This window comes from Narcine bancroftii, chromosome 7, assembly GCF_036971445.1.
Source record: "Narcine bancroftii isolate sNarBan1 chromosome 7, sNarBan1.hap1, whole genome shotgun sequence".
In the NCBI taxonomy this organism is placed as follows: domain Eukaryota; kingdom Metazoa; phylum Chordata; class Chondrichthyes; order Torpediniformes; family Narcinidae; genus Narcine; species Narcine bancroftii.
The window spans coordinates 44,783,817-44,805,769 of record NC_091475.1 but is presented as its reverse complement, the minus strand read 5'-3'; the positions used below and the strand labels follow the sequence as shown (position 1 = coordinate 44,805,769).

At 41.8% G+C, this 21,953-nt stretch overlaps 1 protein-coding gene across 2 annotated transcripts in view; it reads left to right on the top strand.

Moving 5' to 3' along the window:
• LOC138738843 (mitogen-activated protein kinase kinase kinase 15-like) overlaps positions 1–21,953 on the top strand; it is a 128,571-nt gene that overhangs the window by 83,131 nt on the left and 23,487 nt on the right. For both annotated transcript variants that reach the window (XM_069889922.1, XM_069889923.1), the window contains exons 15-22: positions 2,963–3,090; positions 11,587–11,723; positions 12,873–12,978; positions 13,708–13,865; positions 15,019–15,202; positions 15,582–15,747; positions 16,561–16,735; positions 18,646–18,831. In XM_069889922.1, the coding sequence (XP_069746023.1) occupies positions 2,963–3,090; positions 11,587–11,723; positions 12,873–12,978; positions 13,708–13,865; positions 15,019–15,202; positions 15,582–15,747; positions 16,561–16,735; positions 18,646–18,831 (1,240 nt within the window). The remainder of the gene's footprint in view (positions 1–2,962; positions 3,091–11,586; positions 11,724–12,872; positions 12,979–13,707; positions 13,866–15,018; positions 15,203–15,581; positions 15,748–16,560; positions 16,736–18,645; positions 18,832–21,953) is intronic.

The following is a 21,953-nucleotide window of genomic DNA, read 5'->3' as shown; positions in this document are numbered from 1 at the left end:
TTAACTGCTTACCTCCAAGTCACTCTCTCCGAGCTTCTCCTCCTTCGACTCCCAGTTTGAATTTACATATTTACATTCTGTGCAGCGCTGTGTTTGAGGATATTATATTTGGCTGTGAGCAAAAGTAAGTCCTTGCTTGTGGTTACATCGGGTGAACAGCAAATTTTAATTTTGTTTTCAAATAGATAACCAGTATCACATTACAATTGTAATGTCAATTTGAAATAGGAACGTGACTTAAAACTACATATAAAAAAAATGTACAATAAAAATGTATATTTAAACTGCTGCGAAGATCAGACTCCAATCTGGTGATAGGGTGGTGAAGGTGATTGTTTGAAAGTGAGAGTTAGTCTTGGCATCATTGCTTGATAGACATCGCATGACACACAATATTCCTGGGCATGAGATTTACTCCCATGTGACTCTTTTTGGATGATTACCCACTTATATCTTCCAGCGGTGAGTTTACATCATAGAGTTCTGAAGAACTGATTTAAAACTTGCCCCATCGAGAGAGGTTGACAATTTTAAAACCGCACATTCAGTACATTAAAAGCAGAATGCCTTCAATTCTGGTCATAGAAATTAAATTGGGATATTCAAACCAGAGGCCATGGTTTGAGATTGCAGGGGGAAAATTATAAGGGGAACATGAGGGGAAATTTCTTCACGCAAAGGGTGGTTGGGATGTGGAATAAGCTTCCAGCAGAGGTGGTTGAAGCAAGGACGTTATTTACATTTAAGGAAAGACTGGATAATTACATGGAGGAGAGAGGATTGGAGAGGTATGGACCAGGTGCTGGTCAGTGGGACTAGGAGAATGGGGATTTGTTCCGGCATTGACGAGTAGGGTCAAACTGGCCTGTTCTGTGCTGTATATGGTTATATGGTTTATATGGTTATAAATTACCTTTTTTGGTTAATAGAAGCATTTTTAATTATAATGAGTTCATTGTCGCATTCATCTACAGTGTACATCAAAATTCTTGATGATTAAAGCTTCCAGCCTAGACAGAGTGCCATGTGTACTACATCCAACTTAATTACTGCATTCGGTACACTCTGTGGCCTCCTCTACGTTGAGCTACTCCCCCATCCCCACCCAAGTGGTGTCTTCCCCTCCCTGTCCTGCCTCTCCCACCTCCATCGGTAAACACGCACATCACAAAAAAGGCTACAATAATGCAAATGAAATTAAATTAAAATATCTAATAAATACAAAAATAGATAATACAATTTTGCAATTACCATTGTGCAATTAGAAAAAAGTGGGCCACAATAGCTCAGAGAGACCTTTTTGTGGTGGTGGAGTAGTTTTATGATCATGTCGATGTGATCACGAAGAAGGCTTGCCAGCAGCTATACTTTGTGAGGAGTTTGAGGAGATTCGATACATCAGTAAAGAAGCAAATTTCTTCAGGAGTGCATTTTCACTGGTTCCATCCCTGTCTGATAGAGAGATGCCAAAGCTCAAGACAGGAAAAGACCCCAGAGAGTGTGAAGTCAGCCAGCACCATCATGAGCATCAGTCTTCACTCCATCGGCGACATCTACCAGAGGCAGTGTCTTAAGCAGTCTCTATCCTCAAGGACCCTCACCACCCAGGCCATACGTTCTTCATGCTTCAGAAAGGAGGTACAGGAGCCTGAAGTACAAAAACAACTTCTTCTCCTCTGCCATCAGATTTATAAATGGTCAATGAATCACAGACATGACCTCATTTTCTCTTCTTTGGTCCTCATTTTTTTAAAAGTATAATTGATGGCAATATTTTCATCTATAATGCTGCAAAACAATTAATTTCATGACATGTTCATAGCAATTGATTCTGAGAATTAGAGAGGACTATCCACCACACAGTGTCTTTGACCCACTGCCATCAAGAAGGAGGTACATCAAAATCAGGACTGCCAGGCTGGGAAATAGCTTCATCCTGCAGGCTGTGAGATTGAGGAACAGCATCCCGTAACTGAGTAAATCATTTCAAAATATTTGTATATATTTATTTTAAATCATATCTGTAATGCGCGTTGAAAGAACCAAAGACTTGTTGATCCAAACCAAGGCTTTTATTAACTAAAAGACTGGAGCATATCACAAGTAGGTCGATCAGTCCAGAATGACCTGATCTGGCTAGGAGCAATCCTTTAAGACCTGCCAGTAGGTGTGGCTACACTCTAAGCCAATCACAGTCATCCAACACTACCATCTATACATATGTACATATACACATTGGTGATAGAATCTGTACTATCACAATATCTTATTGTGTACATGTGATCTTTGTGTGCATGTATGTGCACATGGTCCAGAGAAATACTATTTCATCTGGTTCTCTATTTACATTTAGTTCAGATAATCATAAATGTGAGCAAAATATGATGGGGGCAGCTTGGTTGAGCTTTCTGGCTCTATTAGGCATGATTTTGGAATGCTTCATCGCAAGGCTTTTGATGGAGGTGAATAGCTCTTCCAGTGCTAGTATCACATTTGCCTGGGGTGTGATGTTGGGTATTGCAGGTTTGAAGTGCAGGAGCTCATCAGAACCGTCACTACGTGGTGTTGATTAGGAAGCAACCAACCCTGCCTCTTACATTCCTGAGGACCCTGTGTGGTCCATCCCGTGGATTGAGAAGCCCTCTCGTGGTTAAGCACAGTCAGGCGATGTAGGTATGATCCGTGTCTCAGAGAAACTGAGCCACACAGGCTTGACTGTTTGACAGCAGTATATTGGGGAGGGGGATTAAAACTATTTTGCTTCCATCTCACCCGTGTGCGTATTGCATTTCCTGGAGAGCTAGCTGCCTCTGGTCAGATCCTGGAGTCAGTGAGCAGAGTTGATGGTTCCCACATCCATTGCCATTCGTGAGTCGGTCCCGGCGTCAGCTGCTCCAATGGTTGAGGGCATAAAACACGCAGCAACTTTGTCTTCAGTGCTTCTCCTTGTGTTAATTCCCAGGTACTCCCAACCTCTTCATGAAGAGATAGCTCTGCACAAATACCTTAAGCACCGAAACATTGTGCAGTACCTTGGTTCAGTTTCGGAAAATGGCTATATCAAGATCTTTATGGAACAAGTGCCAGGAGGTAAGCACATCAAATCTAGTCTCTTGTGTGAGCTTAATAAGCTATTCCTGGTAGACCTCCTACACCCAATAGAAATTCTAAATTAAACTTCACCAAGACTAAGTTCATCCACTTTGTATCCAAGAGATACAAATGGAGAGACTCCATAACCTAAGCCTGGACAGAGGCCATATCTAAGGGTGGATGTGTGAGAGGATCCAGAGGAGGTTTATGAGAGTGATCCCGGGGATGAGAGGCTCAATGTATGAGGACTGTATTTGATGCAGTTTAGAAAGATGAGGAAGATCTCATTAAAAGAGTGGACATGGAGAGGATGTTTCCAGTAGTGGGAGAGTCTTGGATGAGGAACAGCCTCAGAATAAAAGGACACTCCTTGAGAACTGAGTTGAAGAGGAATTTCTGTGGCGAGAGTGTGGTGGATCATTGGGTAAATTTAAAACAGAGTTTGATAAGTTCTTGATTAGTTAGGGTGTCAAAGGTTATGAGGAGAAAGTGGGAGAATCAGATTGAGAAGGGAACATAAATCAGCCTTGATTGAATGACAGGGCGGACTTGATGAGCCAAATGGCCACATTCTTCTCCTACATCTTAAGAGAAATGGATTTGAGAGACTTGGATATTCAAGCATACATTTTATCAAAATCTTGTCCAGGAGTCCTAAAGGTGGGCCTTAATGTCAGAGAATTTAAATAAAAAATAAAAAAAAAAGTGGAGAGAGGTGGCTGGGCCCAGAGTGACTGGAACATTCAGCTGTGGATATTGGGTTCAGTTGTTGTAGTTATTATGTAGTTAACTTGGCCAGGAATTAAATTGAAACCAGAGCCTGACTCAGACTTCTGAGGTGAGGTGAATACATTTGGACGTATGCTCCTTGCTCTTGGAAAGGACAGGCTACTGATGGCAATATTTAAATTGGACTTTATCACAGAAACAAGTGGAAATGTTTCACTTCTGTTGAAATGGAAATGTTTTCGGGGCTCTCTGGGACTGGTCTTCGAAAAGAAATGGGAACCTCGAGTGGCAGTTCATCAGGTGCATTATCTTGTGTGAATACTCCGTGCTTTCCTACCTGCTGCTCAAAGGGTTTCAGTTTAATTTTTTAAAATTTCGCCATGCAGCACAGTAACAGGCCCTTTGGCCCATCAGCCTGTGCTGCCCAATTACACCCAGTTGACCTGTACACTTTATTTGAAAGGTGGGAGGAAATCGGAGCACCTATAGGAAACCAACACAGACACAAGGAGAACTTGCAAACTCCTTACAGACAGCACGGGATGTGAATCCCAGTCGCTGGCGCAGTAACAGCGTTGCGCTAACCATGCCGACTGGTTGCTGCATTTTTCTTTAGCCACATTAAATGGGACTTTGGATGAGAGTTAGACTGACCAGAAGGATATGACAAGATAAAATAAAAAGTAATTGCGAATGCTGGAAGTTTGAAACAAAATTAGGGGGAACTTCACACTGAGAGTGGTGAAAGAGTGGATCAAACTGCCAGCTGAAGTGAATGTTGATTTTATTTTGACATTTGAAAATAGATTTGGATAGTAGATAGATAGGAGTGGTAAAGACTGCTATTGACCAATAGCATAGATTAGATGGGCTGAAGAGCCTGTTTTTGTGCTTTAGTGTTCTAGAGTTCCAACACAGCTTCTTTGGAAAACAAAATAGGTTAGTGATTCAAGTGGGTGACCCTGAAATGAATACTACTATACTTATATATAGGAGCTTGGACCAGTGATCTGGAAACTCAAGTTCAAATCTCAGATAAGGTATTTAAATTAAGGTAATTAAATAAATGTAGAATAAAAATTCATCATCAGTGATTATATTGGATTACTCTTTAATGTATTTCGAGAAAGTAAATATGGCCATTGTATGACTCCAGATCCATCAATACTTTGAAGTGGTCTAGAGACCCTTTAGGGATGAGCATTGCACATTGTCCATGGTCCCTCAGGATCATGGATGACCTGCTTCCACTCGAGTCTTGTGGATTCTAAGATAGCTGAAGCTACCAATGTGGGGCCTGCGAACTGGCCAAGGTGGGGTGAACGGATGAGTCATTAGTTTGTAAGGTGGTGCACCCTTCTGCCGTTTCAACTGGTGCTCTGGGTTGTCCCCATAAGTGGACTGTCGATGGTTCATGTCATCATAAACGCTCCTTCCCTGTTTAAAGTGGTCATGGTTCATGGATTCAATGGGAATTCTATGCTCTTTCAAGGATGTTTCGAGAATATGTTTGAATTATAACCATATAACCGTTTACAGCACGGAAACAGGCCATGTCGGCCCTTCAAGTCCGTACCGGTTCATTTGAACAACTCCACTAGCTCCTCTGCAAACTCCTGAGGAAGCAGAGGCTCTCTTAGGTTATCTCTTCTGCCCACCTGGAAACCTCTTGATGGGTCAGAGCTTGGAATAAAGGGTCTTTTTCAGGAGTCTGGTGTAGAACAGGCAAACGTTATGGGGAGAAAACACTGAGATTTGAACACTGGGAGAAATGAGTCTGACATTTCACATCCCCAAGTCAAGGCCAACCTGTCTCCTCTCTGCAACTTTGCCCTCTGACATTAAGACTTCCCATATCTCTGGGGTCTTGACCCAGTGAAAGTGGTTGTGGTGATTAATTTCACAATTGCTTTCGGCGTGATAGCACTCATTTTGTTCAATGGAGAAAAGTGTGCGTGAGCGTCACGACCTCTGACGCAGTACCAGACAATGGCGATGCTTGCTCTCTCATTCGGGAATTTCTGCAGTAGGGAAGTGAAGGCGGTTGAGAAATACCGCCAATGCTGTCTCAGCAAAATCTTCCAAATTCACTGGGTGCAGCATCAGCCTCCAAGATGGAAGGTCTTTCCTTCTTGTACTGTGGTGGTGCACAGTAGAGAAGAGGAACAGATATGGTTGTATCTGGTTCAGGGTGTCAGGTGGGAGTTGAGGGGTGAGTGTGTAGGGTCTCAGATCAGAAGGTAATGCAATTGGGGTTCAGATGTGAGTGATGAGACAGTAATTGGTTGGCGGGGGATGGGTGAGTCATGAGATTAGCAGTCGGGTGGGGACAATTAATGAAATGTTGGAGATTAATTTAATTTATACGCAGCACAGTACAGCCCTTTCTGTCCACAAGTCTGTGCTGCCCAATTAGACCCAATTGACCTATAGCCCTGGTACATTTTGAATAGTGCGAGAAAACTGGAGTGCCCTGAAAATTCCTTGCAGACATGGGGAGAATGTGCAAATTCCTTACAGACAGTGCTAGATTTTATACAGTTGTACCATAACCTCTCTGCTCTTTTTTCCTGCACCCTTGCTGATATAGATAAGTACCCCGTGTGCCTTTTTCACCACCTTATCTACCACCATAAGAGATTCTTGGATTTTCACATCATGATCTCTATATTCTTCAGTATTCCCTGGACCCTGACATCGCATGGAAGCCTTATGTTTTTTACTCTTCTAAAGTACCTCACTTTCACATGTTAGAATTAAATTCCTTCTGCCATTATTCATCCTGTTTTATCATGTAGAGCTCGTCGAAAGAACCAAAGACTTGTTGATCCAAACCAAGGCTTTTATTAGCAAAAGACCAGAGCTCTTCACAGGTGGCCGACCAGTCCGGAATGATCCGACCTGGCTAGGGACACAACCCTTTAAGGCCCAAACAATAGGTGTGGCTTAGCTCTCAGCCAATCGCTGTAAGCACAGTCTAGATACAGTAACTATATACACTATGTACATTGGTGATAGATCTGTACTATCACATATCAACAGATCAATATCATTGTACAGCCTTTGATTCTCCTTCCCTCTATCAAAAATGCCATCTTCAGACTTACTATTCATTGCTCTTACATTCTTGTCTAAATCTTTAATGCAGTACGGATCCCAGTGGCAATCCTCATGATACCACACTCCTTGTAGGCTTGCAATCACAGAGGCAATCCTTCAGCATCATTGCTAGCCTTTTCTATCAAGCTCAATCTTGATCCAATTTCCACGGTCCAAGATTCTCTGAGTCCTCACCTTGTGAAACAGTGTCAAAGATATTGTCAGAAGATTATCTTGACTACACTGCTCTCATCAATCCAATGTGTTCCCCTTTTGTAAAACTGTTTCTAAATTGGTCAAATAGGATCTCCCCAAAGAGCCACACTCGTCGGTTTTGATGAATCCCTGCCTTTCCAAGTGTATCTGGGGCAAGAGAAGCAGTTAACATTTCAGGTCAAAGATCTTTTGTCAGAACTGTGCTATGCTGATGAAGGGTCATCGATCTGAACACCTACTCTGCTTTTCTCTTTATGTATTTGTATTTTACTTGCTCGAGAGTGAAGCCAGTTCTCAGCATTCCCATCAGCTTCATTCTCCACTTAGTTTCCTGAAGCCTGTTCTCTCTTGCATATCTATCAACTCCTCCCAGTTCTCCTGTTTAGACTGACTGTCCTCTACCAAGAGATAACTTGCAGGAACCAGTTCACTTAGTGGGATATCTTTGGGATGTGTGAAACCAGAGTGCCCCAGTCACAGGGAATGCATGCGAACCTCACACATACAGCACCCAAGGTCAGGATTGAACCAAGGATGCTGGAGCTGAGTAGTAGCTGATCTGCAGTGGTGCAGATGCTGCTTGGCATGTTGGCTAGATTAGCAACCCAATACAACTGAGTAGCAGTGAGAAGGCAATGGGGGAGAATGGTGTCAAAGGTTGCAGAAAGGCTGGGTGCAAAATCTGGCCTTGTTCTAAAATGCATTTGTAACAAATTGACACATGACTCCCTACGTAAATTGTAGAATGTATTTACAATTGCACACAGTACTCCCAAGGAAGGGACTGTGTATTTCTTGCATTTATGTAAAAAATGTTGGAATTGGGATTTATGAGGTAAAGAGCAACTGAGGTCAGCCTTGTTACATATTTCTGTGTCTGTACAGCGGCTTCTGCACTGCACGTGGAGTGGCTTGAGAACAGCTTTGGACAAGCAGTCGGTCTATTCTAGCAGCAACAAACTTGCTCATCTCATAGTCAAGTGAGCCCTTGGGCCTAGTATCGGCTTCAGGTCACAAGCATGATTTATGACAACACGTTGTTGGCTGAATTTCCCAACAGGTGCAATTCCTCATTAACCCTGGAAACTTTTGCTCACACACTTTATTCCAGATTAAATTTCAAAACATTTAGTGCTGAATAAGAAACAGGGTTTTGTCATTCAGTTTTTAGGCAGTGCCAAGACAAATTAGAGCCTTTTAAGTTTCAGTGGCATATCTGTTAAAAAGGCCAGACTATCTTAACATTTGGGAATTCTGTTGGCATTTATGTCAAATTAAGTATTACCTTTATCTTGGTGTTTAATTATTAAATAAGCTCAATCTTGATCCAATTTCCACGGTCCAAGATATGAAGGTGCTTCAATTAACCAGTGCTATATAAATATCAAATGATTCTGGCTAAAATTTTTTTGAAATGGAAATATTATATTTCAGCCAATTTCCTTGTATCTGGTGCTGATGGTAATCATGTTCAGAATATGTTCAAAAGCAATTACAATCTTTTGTACGAACAGCACAGAGGGAGACCATTTAGTCCATCTCTATTGGAGCCATCTAGTTCAATTTGCAGCTCTTTCCCCATAGACCAGCACTTTTGATTACCAAACATTTATTCAATTTCCTCTTGAGTTCACGATTGGCTCTATTTTGGGCTGTGTATTCCAGGTCACAGCTGTTTCCTGTGTGTCAAAGATTTTCTATTGCATCTGTGGGCACTCTTTCAGTCTGCATCTTCTAGTGCTCAACATTTACACCACTGGAAAGAGTTTTGAGGGTTTTGTTTTAATCCTCTCTGTCCAGCCTTTTTGTGTTTTTGAAAATGTTTGTCAAATTGTCCCTCAACCTTCTTTGCTCTGTTTGGAAATATCCTAGTTTCTCCAGGTGGTTCTCTCTTTCTGTTCTATCAAAGTTTATCAGTGCTATATCCAAGCCTTTGCAACTTTTCTGAAGCATGGTGATCAGAAATTGAGGTAATAAAATAAAAAGAAAATGTAGGAAAATTTCAGCAGGTCACCCAACATCTGTGGAGAGAAAAAGAGAGTTGATGTTTGAGATCAATGGCCTTCATGACATAATTACGAGAATCAATTTTCTTCTTCAACCAAACCAGTATTTTTTAGAGACTCGGCGATTTTATTATTTTTGACAGTTGATGCTTACTTAAAAATCTCTTTTTTAATCTGTTCTGCTGCCTTCAAACATCTATGTGCAAGTTCCCTGTGTTTTTAAATGATATCCTGCATTTTAACAATGTCTTTACTTTTTCTTCCCACTAAAATTGAAAATCTTGTACTTGTCTCTGTTAAATTGCATCTGGCTTTGTTCCACTCCATTCTACCTTTGTGTTAAAGTCTATCACTGCTTTCAAGATTTTTATTACCTGCACATTTAGAAATGGTGCCCTGAATACAGAAGTCTTTAAAATCTATCCATGAAGCCTTTGTAGAAAGGATTTTATGAATTGGTTTGTGCGCGAAATGGAAGGTTGGCCTGTTTAAACCTGTGCATAATTTCATACTTTAATTCTAGGCACAGAAAGAGGATGTTTCCATGTGCATAGGTGACTGGAACTGGGGGCCGTAAGTGAAAGTTGTGTGCTCATGAATCCAGTGGGAACATAGAACAGTGCAGGACAGGAACAGGTCCCTTGGCCCACTGTATCTGCGCTGACCATGATGCCAATCTGAACAATCCCATCTTCCTGGACAAGGACCAACCTCACCAATTCCCTGCATGATTGTGTGTCGAAATATTGTCAGTGCCTAAATATTGCTATAATTTCTACTTCTAGGCTTGTGTTCCAGGCACCTTCTGCCTTCAGTGTGTAAAATAAAACCCTGCCTTGCAAATCTCATCTTGCACTAATGAGAGAGGGGGAACATCTAATGGGGATTTCTGAGGTGAAATTTGACATTTTCTTCTGGGGAGAAAACCCCTCCCTCTGCCTCCCATAATTTTATACACTTCTGTCAGGTTGCTCCTTACCCAACAAAAACAATCCCAAGTTTGTCCAACCTTCTTATAACTAACACATCCTTATACTGTACAGAGGAACCCTTTGATTTGAGATTGGTTAGAATTTGAGATCTGCCGTCACCTGGAATGTGTGAGATATTGAACTTGGAAGCTCTAAAGGAAAAAAATGATTATTGTCACATAATACTACATTTAGAACGTAACATATATGGAATTCTATAACTTTTTTCTACTGTAAGGCAGTGAGAATTGCCACTTTGTCCATTGCCCCTCACAGAAATCTACAGCACCTGGTGTTTCTAGGTTGTCTCCCCTCCAGGTACTGACCAGTCCGGTGCCCGCTTCGCTTCCAAGATCAAAGAATCCCAGTTGTATTCAGGCTATTAGGTGCTGTATTAACAAGAATGGGGTAGAGGTGTACTTTGATGGTGTTAGATAAATGGAGGAGGGTCACACAGAGTTAAATACCCTATTTTGGTACTCTAGGTGATCTGCCGAGGCTGGTGCTGAACAATTAATTGGTGCAGCTTGGCATTGGTTGGGGGGCTGCTTTTAAACTGATCCAGAAACATTCAAATCAAGCAAAAGTTAAAATAAGAAATAAGAACAGAATGAGCTGTGGATCAAAGAGCGCCTTTGGAGAGAGGTGAGGTGCTGATCCAAAAATACAAGTCTGAGGTTATTGGAAAATCATGTGGAAATTATCAAAAAAGATATTTTCCACTTTGCAATGTTCCCATTTGGACATAATTATGGTGGAACTCATATCTGCAATATGCTGAAAAGCAAGAGCTTTTTTTTAATAGTCGTTGCACTAAAGAAGAGGGCATTCGGCTGACTGAGTCTACATCTGCCAGAGCAATCTGGTCATTCCCAATTGCAGCTTCTTTCTTGTCTCAGTGAATTTCAGAACAGGGCAGCACTGGGATTCAGCAGTGCCTTCTATTTTCTCCAGAGCTCACAGGCTGCGACATTGCCTTAAGGATGAGTATGTAAATGATGACTATGTGTATTCATTTGCCTGATTTTAAATTTAGATGCAGATATACAGAACAGTATCAAGCCCTTTTGGCCCATGGGTCTCAGCCACCCAATTGACCTACAGCCCTATACATTTTTGAATGGTGGGTGGAAACCCACGCAGACACGGCGAGAATGTAGAAACTCCTTACAGACAGCGTGGGATTTGAACCCCAGGTCGCTGGCACTGTAATAGCGTTGCACTAACCACTGCACTATCTGTGCCACCCTTGATCTTCATTACTGATCCCAAGACCATGTGCACATAGATTTCAGGGTGGGGGGGGGCAGTAATTTTCTGGAGAAATGAATTGTGCTACTTCAGGGAAAAAAATGGCTCAGGATGCAGTCTTGATTGTGCACTTGTGTTAATAATCTGTGCATTGGAGTTAATGAGCTCTAATGATGTCCAAGGGTTAACTTATTTATAGAATATATCTTTGTTCTTCACAGGGAGCCTTTCTGCACTCCTCAAATTAAAGTGGGGTCCATTGAAAGATAATGTATCTACCATCATGTTTTACACCAGACAGATACTAGAGGGGTTGCGCTATCTTCATGAGAACCAGATTGTGCATCGGGACATTAAGGTAATTGGTTTGAATTGCCTTCTGTTGTGTTTGAGTTCGCATTAGGTTGACAAGATAATACTTAAGTTAAAGACATCAAGTTGAGAAAAGATAGATCAATGGTGATTTTTAAAGTTTACTTCACCTAAATGGTTCTTCAGTGGTGCAGATGCTACAGTGAAATTATTTTAGAGCAGTGGTTTTCAAACTGCCGCCCTAAACTCACATTCCACCTTAAGCAATCCCTATGCCATAAGTGCTCTGTGATTGCTAAGGGATTGCTTAAGGTAGTATGTGAGTGGGAAGGGAAGGTTGAGAACCACTGCTCCAGACCCAAGTGTTACTGAAATATTTTGCTTGAGAAAAATTGTCATTGGCCCATTTCCTTTGGAGTTATGAAACCATGCACATAATGAGTCAATTAGGTACAATTAAAACAGTGGTTTTCAAACTTTTTCTTCCCACTCACATACCACTTTAATCAATCCCTTACTAATCACAGAGCACCCATGACATAGAGATTACTTAAAGTGGAATATGAGTTTAGGGGGGCAGTTTGAAAACCACTGTTCTAGAGGGTTAATATACAGCATTTTTTCTCATAATAACATCACCAATGCACCTTCCAACTAGACACTGCTGCCCTGCATATGTTAAGCAGACAGTACTACCCTGCTTGTGTTAAGTATATAATGCTACGCTGTATGTAGTAAGCACAGGGCTATCTTGCATAAAGTATTTTTATGGATATATTTAATTACATTTCTTGGCAGTTTTTTTTCTGTGACTAATACTTATTAATTGGCATAAGATGGTTAATGAACAATTGATTTTCATAGAATTCTTGAATTCCCAGCTTCAAATGCCAGGACACACCATGAGATGTTAAACCTTTGAGATGTTTAAATGTTTAGCTCAGGATACAAAGGAAATAGAGTAAAGATACAGATCAAGCAGCTCTTGATTGAAGAATAGAAATAGATTGAAGAAGCTACACCCTGCTCGGTTTTCCATACAACTGCAATCTTGAGCATCCAATAGTAAATATAGTTGACCATTTGTTTCTCTCAAAATTGAGCTAAGAGTAATTTCCTTACAGCTAGAATACTGGCTACCTCTAATTTTTTTTCCCCATTATTTTTTAACCTGTGAAGATCTTTGTACTTTCAGGGAGACAATGTTCTTGTAAACACATACAGTGGTGTGGTGAAGATTTCAGACTTTGGAACATCAAAGCGATTGGCAGGAGTGAATCCTTGCACTGAAACATTTGCTGGTAAGAGCCAAAGGACTGAACCCTTATGCCTCAATGTGGCAGAAAATGGAAAGAGCTGGCAATAGATTTATTGCATCTTGGAGGTCCTGGGTTCTTGCTTTGTACAATGTTTTCCCTTACAACATGGATGAATTCCATTCAGCCCATCAAGTCCATGCCAGTTCCCAGAGGAATCTCATCAATTCCATATACCATCTTCTTTCCCTACAACCTTTGCCCTTGTATGCTCTTCCATACCAACTTGATTCTCTTGCCACCAATCTACACTAAGAATAATTTACAGTTGAGTATATCTTTGGGATGTGGGAGGAAACAAGAAGACCTCAGAGAAACAATCAAGGTTACAAATATGAAATGCAAACCCCATGCAGACATGTAAAGATTTATACCGGGTTGCCGGAGCCAAGTGCAGCAGCGCTATCACGAAGCCACTAAGCCATTGCTGCATCCAAATTCGTCTTGAAGAAGTGGATAAATAATTCTGCTCTTTTCTGGCATGTGGCAGAATTACCGGAGCACTTTGGGTAAATACATTTGGCAGTACTGTGCTGACTTGAGCTTAATCCAGGCACTTGGTAAAGTCTCCAAGAAACTGGAAACATAAAAAAAACCCTTAGCGATTGTACCTTGGGATGAATGCATCAGGAAGGATGAGGGCTTGAATTTGTGTGTTGATGGCTGTAGAACCTTTTTGTAAATGTGTTTCTTTGCCTAATTCAAACCATTTAGGCACGTTACAATACACGGCTCCTGAGATCCTGGACAAGGGCCCCCGAGGTTATGGTGCCCCAGCAGATATATGGTCTCTAGGTTGTACTGTCATTGAAATGGCAACTGGTAAACCTCCCTTCTATGAATTAGGGGAGCCTCAAGTCACTATGTTTAAGGTAAGATTGCTTTTGTGTCTGTGTTTGCCATTAGAATGTGGACCCTTTTTCTAAAGGATCACACAGTCCCACTCTAATAACCTGGAAGCTCAGCACTTTGGTGCTGGATTTGAAGATTCTTCAGATCATTGAATGTTATTCTAAATAGCCCAAGATGCTTTTTACTTCACTTTTTTAAATATGGTACATAGCAGGCGAACACATTTTTAATGAACCAAATGTATTTAAAGAGAATGGGGAATGGACCTTGTGATTTTCAGCCTGTAAATTTCAACTCCAATCACAAACCTACCCAGTTCACCCCTGGTGTTTTTGACCTTGACCTCATATCAGATCCATGGTCCAGATCCCCCAGTCAATCCACTGGGATTTCTGAACAATCAAAAAATGAGTTTTTCTATACAAGAATTCCTCTCTAAAGCCTTCATATTATTGGTCGTCCTTCGGTACAAAGAAGATACATTGTTGAGCAGTTTATCTGTGGACACTAAGGTAACTTTGCAGTCCCAGTCTGGAAGCGCAACGTCCAGCACGTTGGAGGCACTGGAAGTCTGTTGTTGTAATAACTGTGGCTGCTGCTTTGCGACGCAGTTCAAGGCCTTCCACCAGTTGTTGACAGCGCCTGTCTTTTAAACTGATGTAGGCTTCACCATACAGGATTCACCAGTGGAACCTGTCAGCAGCCGCAGCTTCTAGTTCTCTTGGCAGGATGCCACAGTAGTGTAGGGTTTCCTTCACAGCATCTTTATAGTGCTTGCATGGACAACCTTGAGGTCTCCTTCTGGCCTTCAGTTCACTATAGAGCAGCTGGTGAGGCATACAGTGGTCGTCCATTCTGATGACGTGTCCTACCCACGGCATCTGGGCTCAGATGATCAGGGGCTCAATGGTGGTGGACTTCATGCGGCTTCATATAGACAGGGAATATGGGCATAACTTAGTCATAAATAATGGGAATATTGCCAAAGAATAAATAACAAGAAATCAGAGATGATTTAGATTCTACTAGCTTTTCTATATTTTTGACATTCCCATTTCTCCATCCCATGTAATATAGATGGTGCGAATCATTATCCCTGAATAAAGCACTTTCCTTCAAAGCTTGTCCTGTTTTGAAGTTTTGCTGTTCAGCTAAGATGGGCTTCTTCAACAGGTCGGAATGTTTAAAATCCATCCTGAAATCCCAGAATCTATGCCAACAGATGCAAAGTCCTTCATTCTTCACTGCTTTGAAGCTGATCCCTCTAAGCGAGCCACAGCTGAGGAGCTGTTGCAAGACCCCTTCCTCAGGAAGACTAATGGGGGCAAGAAGAATAAAATTTCCTTCAAGCTAACCGGTGAGCCTTGAAAATAGTCACAGATCCTGACCCAGTCACTGAAGGGAGTAACAGGATTAAATAAGACAATTCACAGTAAGGGGAGGACAGACAGAATCAACAAAAGCAGAACTCCCTTGAGATTGTGAGACAGAACATCTATGGAATGGGAGAAGACTCCAGTATTGGGTGTAAAGCTTGTTGCTTGTAATTCTGGTTAATTAATATTAATGGTCCCAAAATTAAGTGCGGTCCAATGTAGCAAGCTGAGTGCCTGGGAACCAGATGTTTCGACCCCTGCACCAACTTAAGTAAGCTGCAAAGTAGACAATCTTAAAAAAATGTTTAAAGGAAATGTTAACTGGCTGAGTATTTTGTCTTTCTCTCCTTTGCTGTCTAGAATCCAGTCGAAGCATCTCTCTTCCCATTTTGGGTCAGAGTGAGAACAGGGGCAGCAGCGGCAGTGACCATGGCTCCACATCACCAGACTTTGACACAAAGCACGATGCATTCTTCAAGAAAAAGTCGGACAATCACATCAGGGTTTTGGAGTCTTCTTTACGGAGGTAAAAAGCAAAAGCAAATTATACCTGTTCTGTTATGACCCGTTATTCTTCAAGAATCCTACAGTTTTGATTTGTAACCTGATAATAAGTCTTGCATATCATTGTAATGTTACACTTTCCCCAGCAGATTGCAGCAGATTTGAGAGGCCATTCTACATTCTTCTTGTGTTCCTTTTCCTTGTGCTCAATGTGACTGGCACATGAGTGTGGTGATATGTAATTACTCCACTAGGACACCAGGGGTCATCCCGGTGACCTTGCAAGCAGTCCAGAGCTACAGTCTAGCCTTCCAGGTTTGTCTTGCAGAGAGACAAGACTTCTTAGTGTACATATTAGTTTATTAAAGCTGTCTTATACTCACACTGCTGTTGTGGTTAGCACAGGAGTTCTTCATCGTGCCCTCCAAGCTCTTAAAATCTTTTGTCCACCCAACACCAAACCACGCTCTCGCTAAGCCTGGCCTGTTCCTCTTCCAACATATAGGTGCTTTCAGCCTTTGACTCTTGAGTTCTGGAAGTCACTTCTCAAATCTCTCTCTTCTCTTCTAGGACCCCATACACAATGTGATGTTGAATGGTTTCCCCAATGGTTTTGTTTTTGGCTATTTTTTAAAGTACAGTAACAGGCCCTTTTAGCCCACGAGCCCATGCAGCCCAATCGAATCCAATTGACCTACAACCCTGGTATGTTTTGAAGGGTGGGATTCAGCATTGATGGCTGCCTCATTAATCACAATCAGATAATGGCACTCAGTCTTAATGTTCCCAAAATGTGGAACTTGTTCACTAACCTGAATGACTTTCAATGTTACAGTATTCCCAGTGAGGGTTCATCCGTGGAAGATCGGAGCAGTCCTGTTTCCTCTGATGAGATAATAACAAGCCTGTTCCTGCTAAAGAACGACAGCAAATGCAGATCTATCCTCTACAAAATTTTGAATGCAGACCAGGATCAGGTTATTTCCAATTTGATGGAGAGTCCGCAACAGGTAAGTACTGAGCACAAATGCTCACACTCCTTGCAGCTCAGTAATTTTGTTGACTGTTTTGTTATGTATAGAGCACTTTTGTCGTGTAGCGCAAAGTCATCTCATGATGCTACTACTTCGTATCTCCAGTGCCCCCTCTTGGATCCTGCTCGAGGGTGGAGTTTGAATGACCTCTCTGTATCTCTGGATATCTCCAGGATGCTCTGGTGCATTCCCACATTTCAAAGAGATATTGGTTGGTAAATTAAGGGCAAGCAAGTGATAGAAGAATTGGAATGGATATAGGAGAGAAATAAGCAAAGGGAATGGGATTGCTCTGGGAGGTGGAATAGGTTCCTGCGTAATCACAAAATATGATTGAATTAAATATTTTTGTTAATTTAACTTTTTTTTTTGCAATGAGCACTGAGAATTATCATCCCAATTAAAGCAACTTGTCAGAATTTGTTTTTCATGTGAATTCTGGAGCTCCTCACGAGTACTAATAGATTGAAGCACTATTCTGGCTTTCAGATGACTGCATTGAGTAAGCACTTCCTCTGCTCTTTCCCAAGAAGGTGCCTGCCATCATTTTCAAGAGAATACCCAAAGCTGCATCAGCAGTGCACATTTCCCACTCAACTCACCCTGTGTAAAATCAGTGGTTTCTGGCCGAATGTACTTCATTGAGGATGTGAACATGGATCAGTGCGGGTTAAATCTCTCCAGTTCTCTGAAGAAAAGAACCTGTGTCTTAACATCCTGAAGGCATCAGTGTAGATGGCCAAAGCAGTCAAGCATGGGTATGGAGGGCTGAAGGGCCAGTCTGTGTTAGACGACTGCCCCTTTCACACTGACAGCCCAATAAATAGGCCAGTAAAGGACCTGTGTTGCAGTACCAGGTGAGCCGTTCACACCGGACTATGAATTACCTGGTTCATGTGGATATCGTGGATCTAAGGGGGGCCCAACCTCTAGTGGTGACATCCTGAATGGCGTATTTCGTTCTCACAGGGCAGTGAAATCGTAGTGGGATTAAAGCACAAATGTGCACAATATATAAAAGGTTATGGGAAAATCTACTACAATCGGCTTCAGACTGTTCAAACATGGGACAAACCCACAGACCAGCTTGTCATTATTCCCTAAACAATAGACTTTAAAAATAATTTATATAGCATTACATTGTATTAGGTATTATAAGTAATCCTGAGATGATTTAAAGCCACAACATCCCCGCCGGCTGCGTGCTGACAGCCCCGCCGGCCGCCCTGTGAAATATAACTACACTGAAATTAAAACTACCAGACTGATGCACGCACGCAGGCACTAATGCCACCAATGATACCCGTTTGAGCGGGTTGGCCATTGACACTGCAGCCGAGTCAACTCGGCCAGGCTCTGATACAACCCCCTCTATCAAGTATCAGAGCCCGGATGATTTTTACCCCCCTGCCCAGTTGGGATCATTCACATTGCCAGATGACCCACTAAATTGCCCGGTTCAACCTACGTTATTTGGCAGTATGAAATTAATGACTCCATGACTTCATTCTTATTGTTATAGCTTCACTAAATTATACTGTATTCCTAAACAATTGTCAACATGACCAATCAGATGCTCTGCATGTTTCAAATCAATATATATTTTTTAGAAGTACAGCATTGTAACAGGCCATTTCAGCCCATGAGTCCGTGCCACTTAATTTAAACCCAAATAACTTACACCCCTGGACCTGATACATTTTGAAAGGTGGGAGGAAACCGGAGCCCCAGAGAAAACCCACGCAGACACGGGGAGAACGTACAAACTCCTTACAGGCAGCACGGGATTCCTTTTTCTTTACTCATTTTTAAATGTTCTTCGCTCAAATTTTCTCGTCATTCCCCACCAGTTTTCTAAATTGAACTTTGATTGTTTCATTTTGTAGGGTCACAAAGAGCTTAAGCTGTCAGTTGATCACCTTGGGCAGATCATTTGCATCCTGCGGGATTTCATCCATTTCCCAGAGCGGAGAGTGATGGCCAACACCATCTCCAAAATCAAACTGGACTTGGATTTTGATAGCATCTCCATCAACCAGTTTCAGTTGGTTTTGTTTGGTTTTCAGGATGCGGTGAGTTTTTGGACAGTAGAAAAATGCAAACAGAAAGAGATGTACTGGTCTGTTCTGAGACGATTGGAAATATGTTTCATGCAGTGACGCAAGGAAGTGTTTTGCGCTGAACTGAGCCTCGATTCTGTTATTGTTGTCATGTAACAAATGCACAAAAGGTGTGAATTTTTTTTGCCATAAAGGCACACAAAGAGGTGCCACGAGCTGAGCGACCCCACCAATAAGAGGAGTCCCTTCAGAGATGCAGAGGGCCCATAGATTTGCCTCCTGTGCCCCCTGTCTGTTCCTGCAGTGAACTGAAGCTTCTAGATCCAAACCTCTAATGCGATCAGGAAGCTACTAAGACTCAAGACGCTCAGGGCTGCTTCTCACCATCGACGCCCTCATGAAGCCCGGTTCCGGATACCTGGTTTTCATTGAAGCAGTCTCTAGCAGCTCGTAGCCTGGTGTGGTCTCCCAGCACCTCACTGTGCTGCTGCCAAGGTCACCTTCCCTGTAGAGTCATCTCCCAGACTTTTTCTTGGAAGGGTTGTGGGGGATTCCCTCCCATTCTGGTACCCTGTGCCGGTTCAGCTGAAATTGAGAAGTGATCTAGTTGCCCACGTAATGATGAGGGTTAAGAGCTGAGATTGGGTGCACCTTTTGGGTTTGATGTGTAAATGCATTGAGAACAAAAAAATCTTGCAGAAATTAATTCTGGTTTTGATCCTTGAGTGAATTATTTCTCAAATAAGTTTCAGGTCAAGATTGTGATAGATGATGTTCAGACTTGGCTACAAAACTGTTTGAGGCGGTTGGGGGGCTGGGGCTGGTGATGGTAACTAAACCATGTGAGCCAGATGCAGAAGTGAGATGCAAAGTCAAGTAAAGAAATCTGACCATGAATAATGAAACTAAGGGAGACAATGGAACAGATAATTAGAACTTATTAAGAACTGACAATGTGAGATGTGAGGTAAGATCTTAAGATATAAGAGCAGCCTGTCAAGTCTCCTTCATTCCATCGTGAGCTGATCCATTATCCCACCCAGCTCCACTCCCCTGCCTTCTGATAATCTTTGATACCCTGACTGTTCAGATACACATCAATCTCTGCCTCAAAAACTCAACGACCTGGTCTCCACAGACCCCCCGCGGTAGCAAATTCCAAAGGTTCACCACTCTCCTGCAAAAGAAATTTCTCCACATCTCTGTTTTAAATGGGTGCCCTTCAATCTGGAAGTTGTCCTTGACTCTACCATGGGAAACAACTTTGCCACAGGAATCTTTCTTGTGAATTTTCTCTGAATCCTCTCCAATGCCAGCACATCCTTTCATAAATAAGGAGCCCAAAACTGTACCCCATACTCAAGTGAGGCCTCGTCAGTGCCTTAAAAAGCCTCAACATCACATTCCTGCTCTTCTACCTTATTCCTTGAGATAAGAATGCCTTCTTCACCACCGACTCAACCCGGAGGTTAACCTTTAAGGCATCCTGCATGAGGACTCCAGTCCCTTTTCACCTCCACATTTTGAATTTTCTCCCCATCCAAATAATAGTCTACCATTTTATTCCTTCTACATATGTGCATGACCACATATTTTACAACATTGAACATGGAAGTTGAAATGAAATACATTCTCCTAAGCAGCCTCTTCATTCACTCTGGTTCACTGCAGGAACAGACAGGGGACCATGCAGCTGCAAGGATCATGGGATCACAAGCAGAACCTTGTCAAAGGCCTCTTTAAGTCCAAATATACAATATCCATTGAATGTCCTTTGTATAGCCTGCTTGTCGTTTCCTCAAAAACTTGCAGTAGGTTTGCTAGGCAAGATTTTCCTTTAAGGAAACCAAGCTGACTTTGACGTTTCAGTGACCTCCAGGTACTTCATCACCTTATCCTTGACAATCGACTCCAACAACTTCCTAATCACTAAAGTTAGGGTAACTGGACTATAATTTCCCATCTGCTGCCTCCCTGCCTTTTTAAATAGCGGAGTGACCTTTGCAATTTTCCAATGTTCTGGAACCATGCCAGAATCTATTGATTCTTGGAAGATTATTACTAATGGCTCCACAATCTTTATAGCTACTTCTTTCAGAACCCAGGGTGCATCCCTTAGACTTATCTACCCTTAGACCTAGCACCTTCTCACTGGTGATTGTGACTGCACTCGCCTCTCTTCCCTGACACCCTTGAAAGTCAGGTTTTCTACTCATGTCTTCTACTGTGAAAAGTAATGCAAAATATTCAATGGTTCCTCTGCCATCTCCTTCTCTCCCATTACAATTTTTCCAGCATCATTTTCTTTTGGTTGTATATCTACCCTCATCTCTTTTTTTAAATGCACTTTTAAAAAGTTTTCAGTATCCTTTTTAATATTATTAAACAGATAAACAGAGAGGTCAGAGACAAAGAGATAATTGCCAGTAAAAATTCTGAAGGGTTGAGCACTGAATTCCAAATAAAATGGAAAAGCAAGGATGTGAACTGAGAATAAATAGCTCCAGGATGAACTAGAGTAGGAAGGAAGTGTTAGAGTAAATGGGCTCCCTCTGTTTAGACGTATTCCTAAGCCGTTTTGTGATTCAACATTAATCATTTCTAGCAGACCTTTAGACTTTGTTTTCGAAGATTATTTGAGCATTAAAAAATAAGCCAAGGCTGTTAGATAAAATGGAAATAATCTTCAGGGAATGTAAAATTTAAAAAATATTTCTCTGATATGATGGATGGGAGAAAGTCATGAAAAACTTGTTGCTTAAAAGGGAATTGGCAAGGAGGCTAACCAAGAAGCTCTTCGAATGTTCCAGCCTGCTTTATACCATTGGGTTATGTTCTGAATGGAAAAGTGACAAGGGACTGGAAGCTGACAGACAATCATATTTTGGCAAGGGATTCAAACCTCTTTTCAAACACAGCCTGAATGTTTTAATGGTGCGATGATTAGGAACCAAGATTGTATGAACATACTACCAGTGTGGACTGTTAGTAGGTGTTAGCCTTATACCTTAATGAAAATTTCCACACCTCTTAAAGTTAACCAGGGTCAAGTGGCCAGCGAACTCTGAACATGAAACGCTCTGCATGAAGTCATGCAGAGTTACAGCCTCCTAAATGAGTCTTAAGTCATCTCC